Genomic DNA, 15,908 nt, shown 5'->3' with positions numbered 1-15,908 from the left:
TATATTTCCCTCCTAACTCCCCTGAATTACTCTCCTCCAGGGACGGCAGAGCCGGGGAGGTGGGGGACTTTAAACTCCCTACTTTTTATGAAGACGACGTTCTATTTTGTTTTAGTATGAATTAGGTATAAAAGTATATAAGAAGGCAGAGAACACGAAAAAAGTCTAACGGTATAACCGTATAAGATATAAGATATAATTGCCGAGCCGCTCTTACTGAACGGAAAAATCTCTACAATTTAGTTTCAAGCCCCTACAACTAAAACCTCTGCGTTATTCAGAATCAATCCTATGTAGGTTAAAATCAATGTTTCCGCACCTCGGTATCGGAAAACGACCTTTATTTTACTAACATTACAAAACCCTGAGACCAACTTGCTCGTCTTAATGCTTAGTCCTAAGGCTTAGTTTAGTTTCAAGTCGCTATAAATTAATAATAACCTCTGTGTTATTCAGAATCAGTCCTGTGTAGGTTAAAATCGGTGTTTCCGCACCTCGATATCGGCCTCTTTAAGTCTAAAACGACCTCTATTTTACTATCTAAGATTGCAAAAACTAACACCAACTTGCATGTCGTAATCTTTACTGAGCCGCTTTAACTGAAAGGCAAGGTGTTTGCAATTTAGTTTCAAGCCCCTAAAACTTAACAAAGAAACAAGCCTACGCAGGTTAAAATCAATGTTTCCCCACCTCGGTATGGTCCTCTTTAAATCTAAAACAACCTCTATTTTACTAAGATTACAAAACCCTAGACCAACTTGCTGGGAATATAAGCAGAAATGTCGCAACGAAGTTACAAGGCAGCGAAGATTGGCCATCAAAGGGTACTGAAAAAGGAAGACTGATGATTCAAGGGCGCAGCCAAATAAATTTTTTATACTTTTAAACCATTCTTGTCGCGTAAGAATGGTAAATTAAACTCTGAAATCAGTCTAAATGTACGTGGAAATGCTGTCAAGGATAATACCAGCATCGAGAGATCTTTGCTGATCATTTCGCAGCAATTGCGGATGGTATTGGGGGCATTCATGTCCAGCAATCACCACGGATGATGATTTTAGCAGTCATCCTAGCGTCCAGCGAAGAGCAGAGAGAAATGAAACCTCACCAATGGCCTTTCAGTTTCAGCCCATGAACAAGAAACAAGGGCAATCTGTGCCTGAATTTCTTAATGTCAAAAAAGGGCTGCTGGTTATGACTCCATTCCCGCCCAGGCGCTGAAGATTGGGGCTAAGGCGTTGGCCCTGTGCGAACAAGGTGTTTGAACAACTGATTAGTCGACAGATTAAAGCTGTGTTTGACAACCACGGCGTAGAGACCAGTGGCGGATCCAGACTTTGAGCTAAGGGAGCGGCCCGGTTTTGTTTTACTTGCCCTGCCGACTTTTCTTTCTTCAGTCATTTCTTCTTCCCGGGCCCCCTCCCTAGATCCGCCACTGGAGACGGCGTAGAGACAACCACGGAGACGGCGTATCTGCATATCGCAAACACCATAGCTGAGAAACTACCCTAATTGGACTTGTTGAGGACTGGAAAGCAGCGAAGGATAATCGTTAATCAGTTGGTATTCTATCAACAGATATGTCCAAGGTTTTTGATTGTCTCCATCCGCCACTCCTGCTAAACAAACTCAAGGCGTACTGCTTTCAAGATAATGCCATCAAACTCCTAGACAGTTATCTGCGTGATCGCCAAAACAAAGTAAGGTTTGGACTATGTACTAGTTCCTTGAAGAAGGTAAACGTGGCTGCCCTCAAGGATCCGTCCTGGGACCACGTTTATGGAACATTTCCCAGAACGATCTCATTTACAATGGAGAATCTGATTTGTCTATGTATGCAGACGATCACCAAATCTACGAAAAAGGGGAACATTTGCCTACTGTAGTTTCTGAACGTCAGGAGATGAGCTCCTGTAACAACTCACTAGGACGACTCGAATTTCCTTGAAGGTGATCCAAAAAAATACCAGATTATGAACATTTGTAACAAAGGTGCAAATAAGGATAATGACCTTCACAATATTGCTGTTTCGATTACTGTAATTGAGAAATCTGTTTGACCTAATTTTTTAGGTGTGACTGTAACCTCAACTTCTCCAATCATATTGTAGTAGAATTTGTGTGAAAGCCAGCCAGAGGATTGGAGTCACAATGAGGTCGAGGAATTTAATTTCTACTAAGGCAAAGCTACCACTTTATAAGTCAGCTATTCTTCCCTATCTAACGTACTGCCACTTAGCTCTCCTGGATGATGAATGCCGTAGCTGCGATCTATGCAATAATTAATTAATTAGGCTTTTTTAAATGCTTTAGGAGTTTTTAAATTATTATTAGGTTTTGTAACTTGTAAACAGACTAATTTTTAAATTATTCTTAGATTTTGTAATTTCTTTTTAGGAAGGTTTTCTCTATTAGCAGAGGGTTATACCTCGACTAAAAAACAATAGGCCCTTTGCACGATCCGGTCACATGGTACAAATTCACACATGCTAGTGAGCAAGTTCCGCAGTGGGACTTCCAAAACAAAGGTAGGTCCAGGTGGAGTGGTACGAGTTGCATTGTTTTGGAAGTCCCACTGTGCAACTTGCTCACCAGCATGTGTGATTTTGTACTGTGTGACCGGATCGTGCAAAGGGCCTATTCGAAAATTATCATCATCATCATCATCATCATCATCATTGTTGTCATTGTCGATTCGTAATTTTTACCGAGCCGCCCTAACTGGAAGGAAAAGTCTTTGCAATTTAGTTTCAATCAAATAAAACTCAAAAATAAACTCTGGGTTGTTCAGAACCAAGCCTAGGTAGGTTAAAAGTGAATGTCTCCGAACTACGGTATCGGCGGCCTCTTTAAGATTAAAACGACCTGTATTACACTAACTAAGATTACAAAAACCTAGACCAACTTGCTTGTCGTGATCTTTACCCGCGAGCCGCTCTAACTAAAAGACAACGTCTTTGAAATTTAGCTTAAGGCCCTTAGAACTCAAATATAACGTCTGCGTTATTAAGAATCAAGCCTTATGTAGGCTAAAATCAATGTTTCCGCACCTCGGTATCGGCCTCTTTTAGTCTAAAACGACCTCTATTTCACTAACTGAGATTACAAAAACCTACATCATCTTGCTTGTCTTAATCGTCACCCAGCCGCTCTAATTAAAAGGCAAGGTCTTTGCAATTTATTTTCAAGACTCTAGAGCTCAAAGATAATCTCTGTGTTATTCAGAATCAAGCCTATGCAGGTTAAGCACGGTGCTTACTTTTGTTAGTGCGCACACGTTCTGCGCATCACGCAAGGCAGGTTTAAGCGCCACGCGCGCGCTGGGGTTAACAATGACGCAATTAACTACGCTACCAAGTACACGACTTAAACGAAAGCAAAATTTTCCCACTGTGACCAAATCAAGTTTAATGAACCTGTACTTAAAGCAGGAACACCAGAATAGCAGCATATCGCTAACCACTAACTGTTAACGCCTTCCAGCTGAAAAACTAGCTTTTGTCTGTCGAAAATTATACTGAAATCCAACTGTAAACATGTACCTGCAGATGGCGTAGTGCGCGCGCAAAACAAGTTCGAGATACCCAAATGTTTCACTTACTGGGGAGGTGACAGGAAAATATGTAACGGGCACCGTAAAAGTTTTCAAAAAAGATCAATAACTTTAAAAAACGCATGGCTACCCCGACATTTTATGCTATGAAATGGAAGTGACAAGCCTACTGAACACGTGATTAGTTTCTGGTTGTGAGCAAAAGGTATTTAGACTGTATTTTAGCTGAACCAGAGGAAGGCTGTCAGAGGCCCTTAAAGCGCTGTTGCGACGATTTTGTTATTAAAAACATACCAAAACTGGTTTTTATGTTACCATTTACCATGTAGTTTTAAGATCTTTATAAATGTGTTTGCTTTTCTGTCTGTAAAGGCGAATTCTAAGGAAATCTATGAAGAAATATCCTTTCCTTCTTTTTTCAGGAAAATGCTGATGTCAGCATTTTTGTTGAGATTTAAGGCTAATTATCTCGAAAAAATGCATGGCTACCCCAATTTTTCTTCGGGGATTCCAGTAGCCCTTGCAAAGATCTACTTTTTCCGCGTGGTCCTAACCTGGCGCAAAAACCTTTGTATTTAGTAAGCACCGTCCTTAAAGTCAATGTTTCGGCACCTCGGTTCTTGGCCTCTGTCTAAAACGACCTCTATTTTACTAAGGAAGATTACAAAAACCTACACAAACTTGCTTACCGAATCACTCTAAGTGAAAGGCAAGGTCTTTGCAGTTTTGTTTCAAGCCTCTGGAACTCAAAAATAACCAAAAATAGTCTCTCTTGAGAAACCAGAAACTGCAAGGGACCGCATACGATAAACGCTGCCAACGTAGGATCTACAAGAGATCTGATCAGCCAAAAAATGCATAAAGACAAACAATAGACTGCAAGGTTGATACTACGTGAAAAACGTTTCGAGACACCAACACGACAAGAACCGATAAAGATGGATCGTAACAGTGAACAGCTGTTTCGTCCTTCTTAGGACTCGTCAGCACTGTGTTAGCGAAGATATGTAACGCCAGCCTAACAGCCAACGCACATAAATTCCAAAATGACCCGTTCACTATATCAAGTTCCGTACTTTGAACTCACTTGCGCCCCGAAACACTCGTTGCCACATCACGTGTTTCGGGCGCAAGAAGACGAAGTGTCACGATTGGTGTCTCGAAAAGCAAACAATAAATGTGGCTGGATAAAACCAGCCTAAACAATGAACCGCATGGCCAGCACCACATGCTTTAAATACGCAGCGTATCGGATCTGAAAAGACCTACGGTCCGAAAATACATATGTGTCATGTTGGTGTCTCGAAACGTTGTTCACGTAGTATCAGCCTTGAGCGCTCCAAGCAGAAAGAACAAAGACTGCGACGAGGCTCACCGCTCTAAATCGCTACTAATATATCATTAGACATGCTACGCAGGCTTGTCAACACCTCCCTTTCGTAACTATCGGTTATCAATAGATGACAAAAAAGAAACTAAAAGCATTAACTGATTTATCACCAGATTCTCAAAACTAACCTTGAAACAAAAATGTGTGGCAATGAGAAACCCGAAAATTAGAATTGTAATTTTAACTACAGTTGTTCCTCGTTCTTATGTTTTTTCTTTCTACTTCTTAATCAAATGTGAGTCACTAGGCGGCGACACAGACGGTTTGTTCACTTTTGTGGTAGGAAGAAGAAAGGAACCTCTGAACACTGGGAGAAAAAAGATTTTATGTTGGTGCTATTTTAAGTCAGTTTCTAGCCCATTCTCCCATTAATTTTACTTTGATCCGAATTTAAACGATTTTTTTGTCATTTTTAACTATTGCAGATGTTTTCCTTGTCACATGGTTGTCATTACATACATTCTCGAGTTGCCTGTTTGACACAAGAGCAGATTGTTGAAAGTAATAAGTAAACCTTACACCCTCCATGTCTTAATTGTGCAAACGTACAATTACATGCACTGCGGGAAAAACGTAACATTTTGAATATTTGTTATTTTTGAGATTCACTTATTCTAACCTTACATTTCTTCCTGCATAAACCTAAAGACCGCTGTTTGCGTCAACGATTGAAACTGTTGTTTTGATTAAAATTAAAACGCCATACGAACGGCTTATCAGACTCCTTTCCCGGTTATCATGTTAGTCAGACATAGCTGGTCTATAAGACGAGTAATGCATCACGATTTATTGTTTTACTATTACTGTATCAAGTCATTCTCTTCTGATATTGCCTGATCAAGGGGGCAGTCAACTGATTAACTGCACATGCGTGTAATGATTTTTTCCGCAATCGTTTTTGCAGTGTTAACAAGGCAAACGTGGTAGCCTGTGTCCACCTTACTGATGTCTTTTTAACTTCAGCTGCTGTTGAAATTTATTTAAGTTTGTTATGTCTATTTGTAAAAAGAGTCTGAAACTATTGAGATCAGTGAGTTCAATCTGAAATCGATATATCGGCTGTCAGGTGTAATACAACAGTTATTCGCTCGTCGGGGGCGGTGAATACCCCGTGTCATCGCTTGCAGAGTTAATACCGAAATCGTCCCTTATTAATAAAACGAACAACTATGCATTGCAAACTTTTTATTATCATTATTATTATTATTATTATTATTATCATTATTATTATTGATACAACATGAACTACAATAGCACAATTAAAGGAGATACAAAAGATAACACAGAAGGTAATGGTGTGTGTTACAGAAAAAAATACAAAAAAGAAGAGAATTACAAACTAATTCAAAGTACAACATTTTGAGTAGGAAACAATCACCAAATTAAGAATTAATTAAATTAATTAATAACTTAACTAAATAAGTAAAATGAAAAAAAAAAAAAAAAACTCAGATAAAGTCTTTCCACTTTTTGTTGAAATTTTCGGAGGTTTTATTTTTAACCGCTATTTGTTGTGAAGTATTTAATTTGTTCTTAAGTAAAGAAGGAAAGCCGTCAAAGGGTACATCATGCATTGCATTGCAAACTTTCCACCAGCTTACGCTCTCCGGAAAGCAATTCGTATTGTTTCTTAATTGAAACTAGTCGTGCGTGTCCATGCGTGTCATACATTTTTTGGTGATTGGCCATTTTTGACCCATTTCAACCTTTTAATCAGAACCAATGAAAAGTGAATGATTAAAATCGGGACGGTGTCAATATTTTCATTAAAGTTTATCGCACTCTTGCAAAACTGGTCGGTTTGCCTGTGATAACACCGCTCGCTCGTTAGCAAAAATGTTTTCTAAGCGAGAGAAAAGGCTGAATCTAAATTCTTCTAAATTGGAGTTTGTGAACAATGAAAAGGAAAAGCCTTTGTCTAAGCGCTGCTTTGTACGCTCACTTGTTGCTCTGGGGTTATCATTAGCGGCCATCACTATTATTGTTGTGGTAATTGTGGTTTGGTTTCGAACGGGTCCAAGTTCGGATAAATCTGTAGAAGACGACCACGACACAAGCTGTTCGTTCTCCGAAGAAGCAAGGCGGGTTGGTTTGGAGCAGTTTTTACAGAAGCTTCGATCTGAGTTCGAGAAGTATCATCCATACCTGATCGCCTCAAAACCTGACGTAACGTCGTCAGAAGTTCGTCAGGTCTATCGTCCGTACGATTTCCGAGCGGAGGCTATAAAAAACAGAACCGACACCAGCGATGCACTTTACAACGAGTTGCAAACTATCGTATATGCGAACGTGAACGAGCGTGAGCTCAGGCTAAGAGAAAGGAAAGCTATGCATGTTGCGAAAAGTATTTTAAAGGTTGCTTTCGGATGGAGCCCTTATGAAGGGAATTATTACTCCGGAGATTGGTTGCTCGGACCGAACTTCTTCTGTTGGCAGCCTGTATGTTATTTGCTGACTAACCTAGCATCCTGTTTACCTCATTTCAAGCCAGCAAGTGTGAGTGACATACAAGAGTTGCTTCATCTTTTACGACAACACAACAGTTCAGTTCAACAATATAAAGAAAATCTACGGAGTGCCGTCAAAGTTGGAATGGTACGGCCTGTGGAAGCTTGCAAAGTTGGAGTGCGCGAATTCAAGAAGCGATTTTTCTCAATTGCGGTGTCAAACGAAAGTGGTAAGCAATGAATACTAATTTTGACTTTCTTACATATTGTTTACTTTTACGATCATTACTTGGTGTATTTCAACTTGGCCATTCGACGCTTCCACTGCAATATTTTAAGGTTTCTCTTATTTTGTAGGTGTTGACATTTTTGGCAAAATATCATATACAATGGAAAATATCAGCAATTTAAAAGCCTGGATGCGTCAATTATATTGGATGACAGTATCGAGTGCTATTAATTAAACCTTCTTGCGTTTTTGAAGGGTTGACACTCAAGGGTCAATTTACTGGAGAAGTAATGGTATTTACATTTCCGCTCCGTTTGGGTAGAGGGGACACGGGGAGCAAAAGAGAAGAAGAAAGACCCTGGGGACAAATGCAGTATGGCCGCCGAGTCTTTATCGACTGACAATTAAATAACAAAGGTGTCAGTTAAAGCCAAGGGCGAGAAATTTAAATTGACTTAACATAACTAAGCTGCAGTTCTTTCCCATGACGGTTAAAAAAATTGGCGTGACTGGAAACATGGCAATGACAGGAAGCAATAAACACGGCTAATTACAAGACTTATTGTCTTTATCGAATAGTAGGCAACACCTACCTAACCAATCAAATTGAAAGTCGACCGATGGTACCCGATAGGAGGAGTTATTGTTCGATAGCTGGGGACTGGGGGAGGGGTTACGTTGATATTCCCCTATAAAACTACAAGAACTTTTAATCTGGTTTGTGGACACTGCTCAAAATTAGCTTCACTCCCGAGAGGAGTTGCAGTTTCACTGACCTGACTGGACTATTTCACGAATACATACAAAACCACCACCGGCCAATAAACAACAACAGCAACAGCAATCGTAACAACTTGATCTTCACCAGGTATACTTGAGACACAAGTCGCAAAGATCCTTCTAAGCAGAGAGTTTCTTGACAAATTAACGCCGGAAGTAAGGAAAGCATGGGCACTGCAGTTTAAAGAAACAGTAGAAGAGTCTCTGAAGCATTGTATTGTTCAGAATCTTGGAAAACCTCTCCATGATTTGATAAGGTAAGCTCTTGCGTTAGGTTAAGATTTGCTCAGCGCAGATGCTTTGGAATTCTTTTAAGAAAAAATTCACCGCTTGCAGTCGAGCTACATGTATTTTCTTTGAGTTCTGTAACGGCTGTTTATTTTATGCTACACCTGCTTCACCGGTGTGACACTGATATATTGCTGACCCGTTCATATTTTGAATCAAGTTACTCAGATGAAACCTTGACTGAGTTGATGAGATTTGTTTTAAGTTTCTCTCTCTCATCGAATCACAGAATTCTTTCAAGAAGAATGTCCCGTACAATTTTCTACCTCCTTATGTATAACTGAACACTTCACTTGAACTCAAAACGACGTCAGCCGTGGCATTGTTTAGATGAATTGTTAGTGACGAACATGCTGCTTGGCAATGACTGAGTGTGCATGTTCACGAACTGTATAAATGTATCAGAAAGGTATGTGTTTCTTTCTGAGTGTTCTGGTGACCACATTCAACTTTTTGCTAGATTTTTAGAAACAGAGTACCTTCGTCATTGTGTTCCAAGCAAGGTCTCAAGTGGTCTCTCCAGTCTCCCTCTTCCACACGTGTACGTCGATGGAGTGGTGAGAAGTGATCAGCCAACAACTCAGAAGTTGCCCTCAGGACACAAGTTGAACGGAGCTCAGGCTTATATGAAACTGCTCTCATTTTTTACGACACTCGATATCTCGCCCAGACAGCTCAAAGATATCGCTCAAAAGCGATTAGACCACTTGCTATCACAGGTAGATGAATTGCACCCTAGTTTTGTTAAAGGAGCTATGTCACGGTTTGCGCATCTTGAAAAGTTTAGCCTAAACTTTTTTAGGCTGAATTTAATCTGGGTCAGCCTTCTCCATACTTGTTTCTTTATAGTTTATTATTATTACAATAGTGTTTTTCTAGCTCAGTAAACTATTGTTTTCAGGTTACCTCCATTTTATACGTGGCCAAAATAACTCAAAAATACCGTGACTGTGTCCTTTAATGAACGTTGATCTTGAGGAAGGAGAGGGAGTAGGAACCATTCTCCAAATCATCCTCCAAAAACCATAACGATTTTTAGGAGTAGTTTACAGAGAGGAGCACATAAGCTGTACATACGATCAGCTGTGCATAACCTGTGTATATTGAAAGGGGTATGTAAGGCAGCGTCCCCACTACGCCGGAGAAATTTGAAAACGCAGCTTTATTTCCACGGTTAGGCCTACTGTCCGCACTAATCCGTCACGAAAACGGAGCTAGTTTTCGAAAACGCTCTTCAAACCGGAGGAATTTGAATACGCCGGCTTTTCGTTTTCGTGTGGACGAAAAACATTTTAAAAATGGAGCTTTTAAAAAAACGATGGCGTTACATACACACAATACATTCACGGTAATCATGTGATTTCGCTGCCCGAGTTTTCCTCAAACACAAATCCAAAATGACCGTTTGAATTGACGCGTTTTCAGAGTGAAACCTCCGTTCAGTTCAAATTCCTCCGGCTTAGTGTGGACGGGGCCTAAGAGAGTGGGGGTGAAGGAGAGGTTAGCTGTGATAGTTGTTACAACAATTCAGTGTGTTTCCCTTTTAGGCCGTAACACTCGCCAAGTTATACACAACAGAAAAGGACAACAGCACTGCTGTCAGAAAGTTTAGAGAAGTCTTGGAATCACGAGACATGTTTTTTAACGCACAGCCGTTCCCCGCAAATGAGTCTGGAGAGGATGCGTTTTTTCTGTGCACCGCTGAACAGAGATCGCGATTGTTTTGTCCTACTAGATGGAAAGCTATGCAAAAATGGATTGAAACTACGAGTGAAGTAAGTCATATTTATGATCTAGATGATAACTAAAAGTTCCTGATTTGACTGATCGATTTGCTATCAGACTTTGAATTTGAGGAAGGTTTGAGAGTTAGCCCTCAGTCTGTGCAAATTAGGGTATGACGGGCGGCATTTGTGTTGATATAATGTCGGTAGCGACTAACCATAAACGTATGAAGTAGGTAAACGAGAAGCATTTGTTGATATCATGGATCTCATACACTGATTTGTAAAAAAAATTTCAAAATTCGAAGTTTTGAGACTTCAAGTGTTGGATGAAAAAAGCGACTGCAATGCAAACAACCATAGTGCCACTGAACGACCTCCATCTCTGGACCTAAGTATGGGCTAGTTTTCTGAGCAGCGGTTGCTAATGTAGCCCAGGTGGAGTGATAATTAGTGCAGCATTGACAATGTGTTTTTTTTTTTTGACAAAGTCAAAATTTTGATTTCGTGTCCAAGAATTCAAGAAACTCATTACATTTTATTTGCACATAGTACTTCTTTCTTTCCAGAAAATCGAAAAGCAGCATTACTATTTTCTGTGCTAGCCACGATGCCAAAGCATAGCAGTGAAGTTTGGGAAAAGTCGAGTTGATTCTCCAAATTCATAGCACAACGGAACATCTTCACCTTCTGTCATCTGTTTCTTTGATAAAATAACACAGTGCCACTTTTGACAATCTTCGTTAAACAACTAAAGCATTTCTGATTATTGGCGCAATTTGCCTTCAGACGTCACGTTAGGTACCTTCGTTTACGATCGAGACAAATAGTTCAAAATCAAAAGATGTCAAATAGTTTTCAGTTAAACAGAGTCCGTATATTATATTATTTAGGAGCCGATAAGGCAAAAATCAGCGTAAAAATTTCTCACACCCTAAACCAGTGAAAAAGGCTTGAAAAAACCTATCTTTTCTAAGCCAAATATTTTATCTGGTATTTTCAGTCCGTAGCATTGAATCACATGCCCTCCCCCCCAGAAAAATACCTTGCAGCCTCAATAACATATCTTGTCGTCTCCACACAGACCATGAACCTTATCAGACCAAAATTATCAAGGTTATTTTACGACAGCGGGAAAAAGAAAACCATACCTGACTGTGGAATCAAGGTAGTCCCGTGGTACCACTCCGAGGCAGTGTTTCAAAGTTACAGCGAGTCCATTGGTGTTAACTGTAAAGTCCCCTCTCTGCAAATGTTGCCTTTCTTTGTTGATAACTTTGGTCCAAAGTACACTGAGTGGACAACGTCTGCTCATGAGCAGTTGCCAGGACATCATCTTGAGGTAATTCCCTTTAAACAGAGTTTTCAACAGAACTGAGTTATTTAGCTTTAATCCAAAGCCGATTAATACTAATCCAGGGTTTAAAGTCAATCGAGGTTTTTACTTGGTTCTGTCGGGTACGTAAAAATGTTTTGACTCTAATATTTTTGAGGAGTTTGACTTTAGACAAAGTCGAAACTTAAGACCAAACAATATAAACAGAAAAAAGTTGCAAAATTGGCTGGAGTCTTTTCATTCATTTTTATTCTTCGGTATTAATTTACTAAAAAAACTTTATAAGTATTCAGCTAATTAAAGAAAGGCAAAATTCGACTGTCCAAAACGTCGCAGTGTTTTCAATGAATAAATTCATGTCGTTTTCAGCTTTAGGGAGGCGTTGTGTGTGAGAATAAAACATTCGTCATACAAAAACTTTAGCAACAAAACAACACTTAATACTGTTCCCCTGGAAAACTGTTAGTTTTTGTTTCTTCGAAATTTGATGCTTACCTCGATGTAGTCTTTAGGAACATTCTCGGGAATGAAAAACACCTCGGGACCAGTGAAAAATGTGCGGAGTTGTAGGAGGCGCAGCCACGAGCAACTTCAGGTTCGTGAGTAACCAGCTAGTGTTCTATAAATTTCTCAAGTGTATTATAATTCGAAGCCGTGCACACCTAAAACATGAGTCAGTTGTTTTATTACCTTGCCAGTGGAAACAAAATAATGTAGGATGACAATTACTCGAATTACTACAATTAAACTTTAAAAAGCTTAACTTTGCCAACGCCGCCGATGTCCGGCGACTCGCACCACTTACAAGATTCTTTATGCAAAAGAAAGAATAGATAAAGACAAATAGAGAAACAAAGCCCCTAGCCCTAAGAGCAAAAGAAATTCAGATTAAAGAGAACAAGGAAAATAGAGGTTTTAAACCCGGGTCTTTAAATTAAAAGTGGTGCAGAACAACTGGTTTTGTATTCGTTTCTTTTATTGTCGTAATTGTTCTTGGTTCAGAAATGACCTCTTTAAGATTAGAATTCTTACTCTCTTACCTGTTATTTTTCCTTTCTTTCTTGGGTGAATTTGTCGAAAAAAGGCCACGTTTATGGTGCAGTTTCAATTTTACGAAGATGTGTAACTCTGCCAGTGCGTTGGGTACAAAACATAACACGCGTGGTGCAACAGCTGGGCTATTGGCGGGAAAAATTGGCGTTTGCACCTGACACTAAAAATCCCCACTTCTACCCCCACAGAAATCGGGAATTTGAAAGCTTGAAGGACCAGCGGATATCAATGACCAAATATTAACCTTGCTTCTAAATATAGAAAATGCCATACCCTTCAGCGTACCTAACAGCATATGCATAATACAAAGCCTTCCTTAAGCAAATGAGAAGAGAACGAGTAGAGCCCGTAAGAAAACAACATATTTCCTTATTACTATTCGGGCGTCACCTTAGCAAGCGGATTAAGAATTAACAGGAGCCAATCTCTAGGAGCATGCAACTCCCATACTAAGCCTATGTCACGACATTTTTACAGACCGGTCTATTTTTAGGCTTCACATGACGAGCCCATCACTTCTTCCGCAACCTCGTTGTGATCGGTCACTGAGGTTCCTGCGGGTCTGAATTCGCGGTAAATTCAAATTAAAAATAGATCGGTCTGTGAAAACGTCTTGACAGGAATATGGAGTAGCTCCTAGTGATGGGCTCCTGGAATTAATAACTCTCTGAGGTGTTGTACGTTCCACGACTGTGGTAATTTAATTAAGGGTGCTAGCAGACTCTCACGTTTGGCTAAAGTAACAAGTTCTAGCGACATCGTAGGGAGCCAGGTGGAGTGACTGATATCTTCGGTTATGAAACAGGTAGTAGTTGTGGCTTTAGGTTCTGATTGCTGGAACTGAAGTCTGGCACGACAAAGCTCAAAAGTTTCTTTCACTATAGCAAGTGAAAGCTGCCCTAATTATCCGCTCTGTTCACATAGGTTCGCAGTTACATGGAGACTTTCCGAAGCAAATGCAATGACGTAATATCTTCGATAAGCCGGCCAAACTATTTCCCAGGATTCACCGAAGGTTGGGCTACGTACGCCGAATATCCACTCATGACGAATGATACAGATATTTACAGTAACACAGCTAACAAGAGTAACAAGAACGCCGTTTTACAAAAGTACGGCATGCTCAAATATCAGGTAATGATGGTTAAATTAATACAAATAATAAGACCAACACAATTGCCGTAAGCGTTTCCATAACGCTGTTGTATCGTCACTGTTGTTCTCCTTTACAGCCGTGGTGAGTGTTAATTGTCACTCGATACTTCAGCCAAGAAAGGAGAGAGGGGCTTGGAATGCCGCGCTTCTTCTTCTTTTTTCCCGTTCACCGTTTTTCGCGCTGCACCCTAACTAACTGAACGCCTGGTAGAGGCAAAGTACGGCTTGTTGTCGGGCAAGTTTAATTGATCGTTTCTTTATTTCTTGTTTACAGATTTTGGCAGCATTGCGGAGCTTTCTAGACGTCAATATCAATTACTACAATATGTCCCGGATGGAAGCTGAACTCATTTATAATAAATACGCTTGGGGAAGTAGCACTGTGGCTTTCAAGGACATTACGCGGTTCCAAAGCTCCCCGGGAGTTGTAACTAGCTACATGATTGGTCAAATGACATTTGTCAAAGCGAGAAGACTCATGGAAGAGTCACTTGGTCCCAAATTTTCTCTGCCCGAGTTTCATTACCAGGTCCTTCGACAGGGTGAAATACCTCTTGAATACTTACTCAAGTATATACGGGATTTATCTCACCGATGACCATATCATCAAAAGCGCACGTATTTATGGCTGGGTATGTATTTACGAGACATGCAAGAATTATTACGCGTGGATCCCGTTATGAACATCTTTATTAAAATTCCCAAGTCGGGAATTACTCGCATTACTGACTAGGCCTCTTAAGGCCATTAACTGACGGACATCTCTCCCTAGTCAGGTCCAACATAGATTTTGAGATTCTCCATTATCGATCGAACATCTTGAAAAAAAAAAAAATTAAGTTTCTTGTTCGTGACTGATCTCAATCTTTCTTACACCTTTTGATATCTCAGTTTCGCTCCTAGTAAACTACAGGGACCGTTAGTGTGCATTAAATAGCTTACTATTGTAATCTTTAGTTTTAATTGTAAATTCTCCCTACTGCTTGTCAGTAATTTTCTTTCAAGATAGTCAAGAGAATTTGGCAGAATATTAATGAAAACAATATTCTTTATTTGACCATTTCCTATATTCTCATGACCTGTCTACTTGTCAGTTTGTGAATCGGCTGACAATACATATATTTTTGCTTTACTTCTGTAAAAAAAACCTATTCAATGTAAGTGTTCAAAATAGTGTTAAAAATATAGCTTATTGCAACATCTGCAACTTTAAAGGCGTTGTTGAAAATGCCTGTGATTCAATATCTTTGAATCCCCCACCTCAAAACAAAGCAAAAAACTACTCGATTCAATGCTACTGTCAGTTAAAATGCCTTAGATTCAATATTTTTATACCCCAAGGTAAACTACTACTGTCAACAATTAGATTATCCGCTCTCGATTTGGAATCTATTTGGTTTTTTCAAGTGACCGTACGGTAACTTTCACCTGACTATTTTCGGTTGGGTGGGGGCTGAGTAGGCTCGCTACTTTCGGGATTTATTAGCGGCCATAATTTTTTGACGTTACTTTCGGAAGTTTACGGTACAGTATGATTCCATTTATCGCTAGGGGGGCTAATGAATTTCTGATGGTGCTAATCTGGGACGCGGCGATTAATCCGCTGAATTTGGTATACAATACAATACAACACGATAACGAAAACAAATGTTAATTTAAATCCCAGAACAGAACCAAAAGGGGAACTGATATTCATAATGGTCATTATAATGTCCACATGAAGAAGCAAACTTCAAACAGTCTAAGTTTCTATTTTAATAACTTCAGTGTTACTTTAAGTGGCGAACCTTCGAAAGTTGCAGGCCTATAAAACTTCAGAACTTATGTATATGTATACAGTATAGTTGTAGTTTCTGTAGCGGGTTGATTATGTGTGGGAAGAGGTTGTTCCTCCGCCCAATCTGATTTTCAGATCAAGAAACTACTGGACTGCTTTGTCAGGACTCTCACTCA

The 15,908-nt window shown here is 39.7% G+C and overlaps 1 protein-coding gene across 1 annotated transcript; it reads left to right on the top strand.

Annotated features, from left to right (window-relative positions):
• Positions 1–6,617: 6,617 nt before the first annotated feature.
• Positions 6,618–15,212, top strand: LOC145502553 (uncharacterized). Its single transcript, XM_081481881.1, has 7 exons — positions 6,618–7,620; positions 8,488–8,656; positions 9,148–9,406; positions 10,235–10,462; positions 11,496–11,753; positions 13,725–13,934; positions 14,230–15,212. Exons 1-7 carry the CDS (start codon positions 6,780–6,782, stop codon positions 14,551–14,553), a joined length of 2,289 nt encoding a protein of 762 aa, XP_081338007.1. The 5' UTR covers positions 6,618–6,779; the 3' UTR covers positions 14,554–15,212.
• Positions 15,213–15,908: the final 696 nt, after the last annotated feature.

The sequence above is a fragment of the Orbicella franksi genome, chromosome 11 (genome assembly GCF_964199315.1).
Source record: "Orbicella franksi chromosome 11, jaOrbFran1.1, whole genome shotgun sequence".
NCBI lineage: Eukaryota > Metazoa > Cnidaria > Anthozoa > Scleractinia > Merulinidae > Orbicella > Orbicella franksi.
This window is presented reverse-complemented; position numbering and strand designations above follow the sequence as displayed.

Bases quoted from the DNA above. Each gene is read 5' to 3' on its own strand.
- LOC145502553 (XM_081481881.1), top strand. From the start codon at position 6,780: ATGTTTTCTAAGCGAGAGAAAAGGCTGAATCTAAATTCTTCTAAATTG. The intron at 9,407-10,234 runs GTAGATGAATTG...TTTCCCTTTTAG, and splicing joins TAGACCACTTGCTATCACAG to GCCGTAACACTCGCCAAGTT. The intron at 10,463-11,495 runs GTAAGTCATATT...GTCTCCACACAG, and splicing joins GGATTGAAACTACGAGTGAA to ACCATGAACCTTATCAGACC.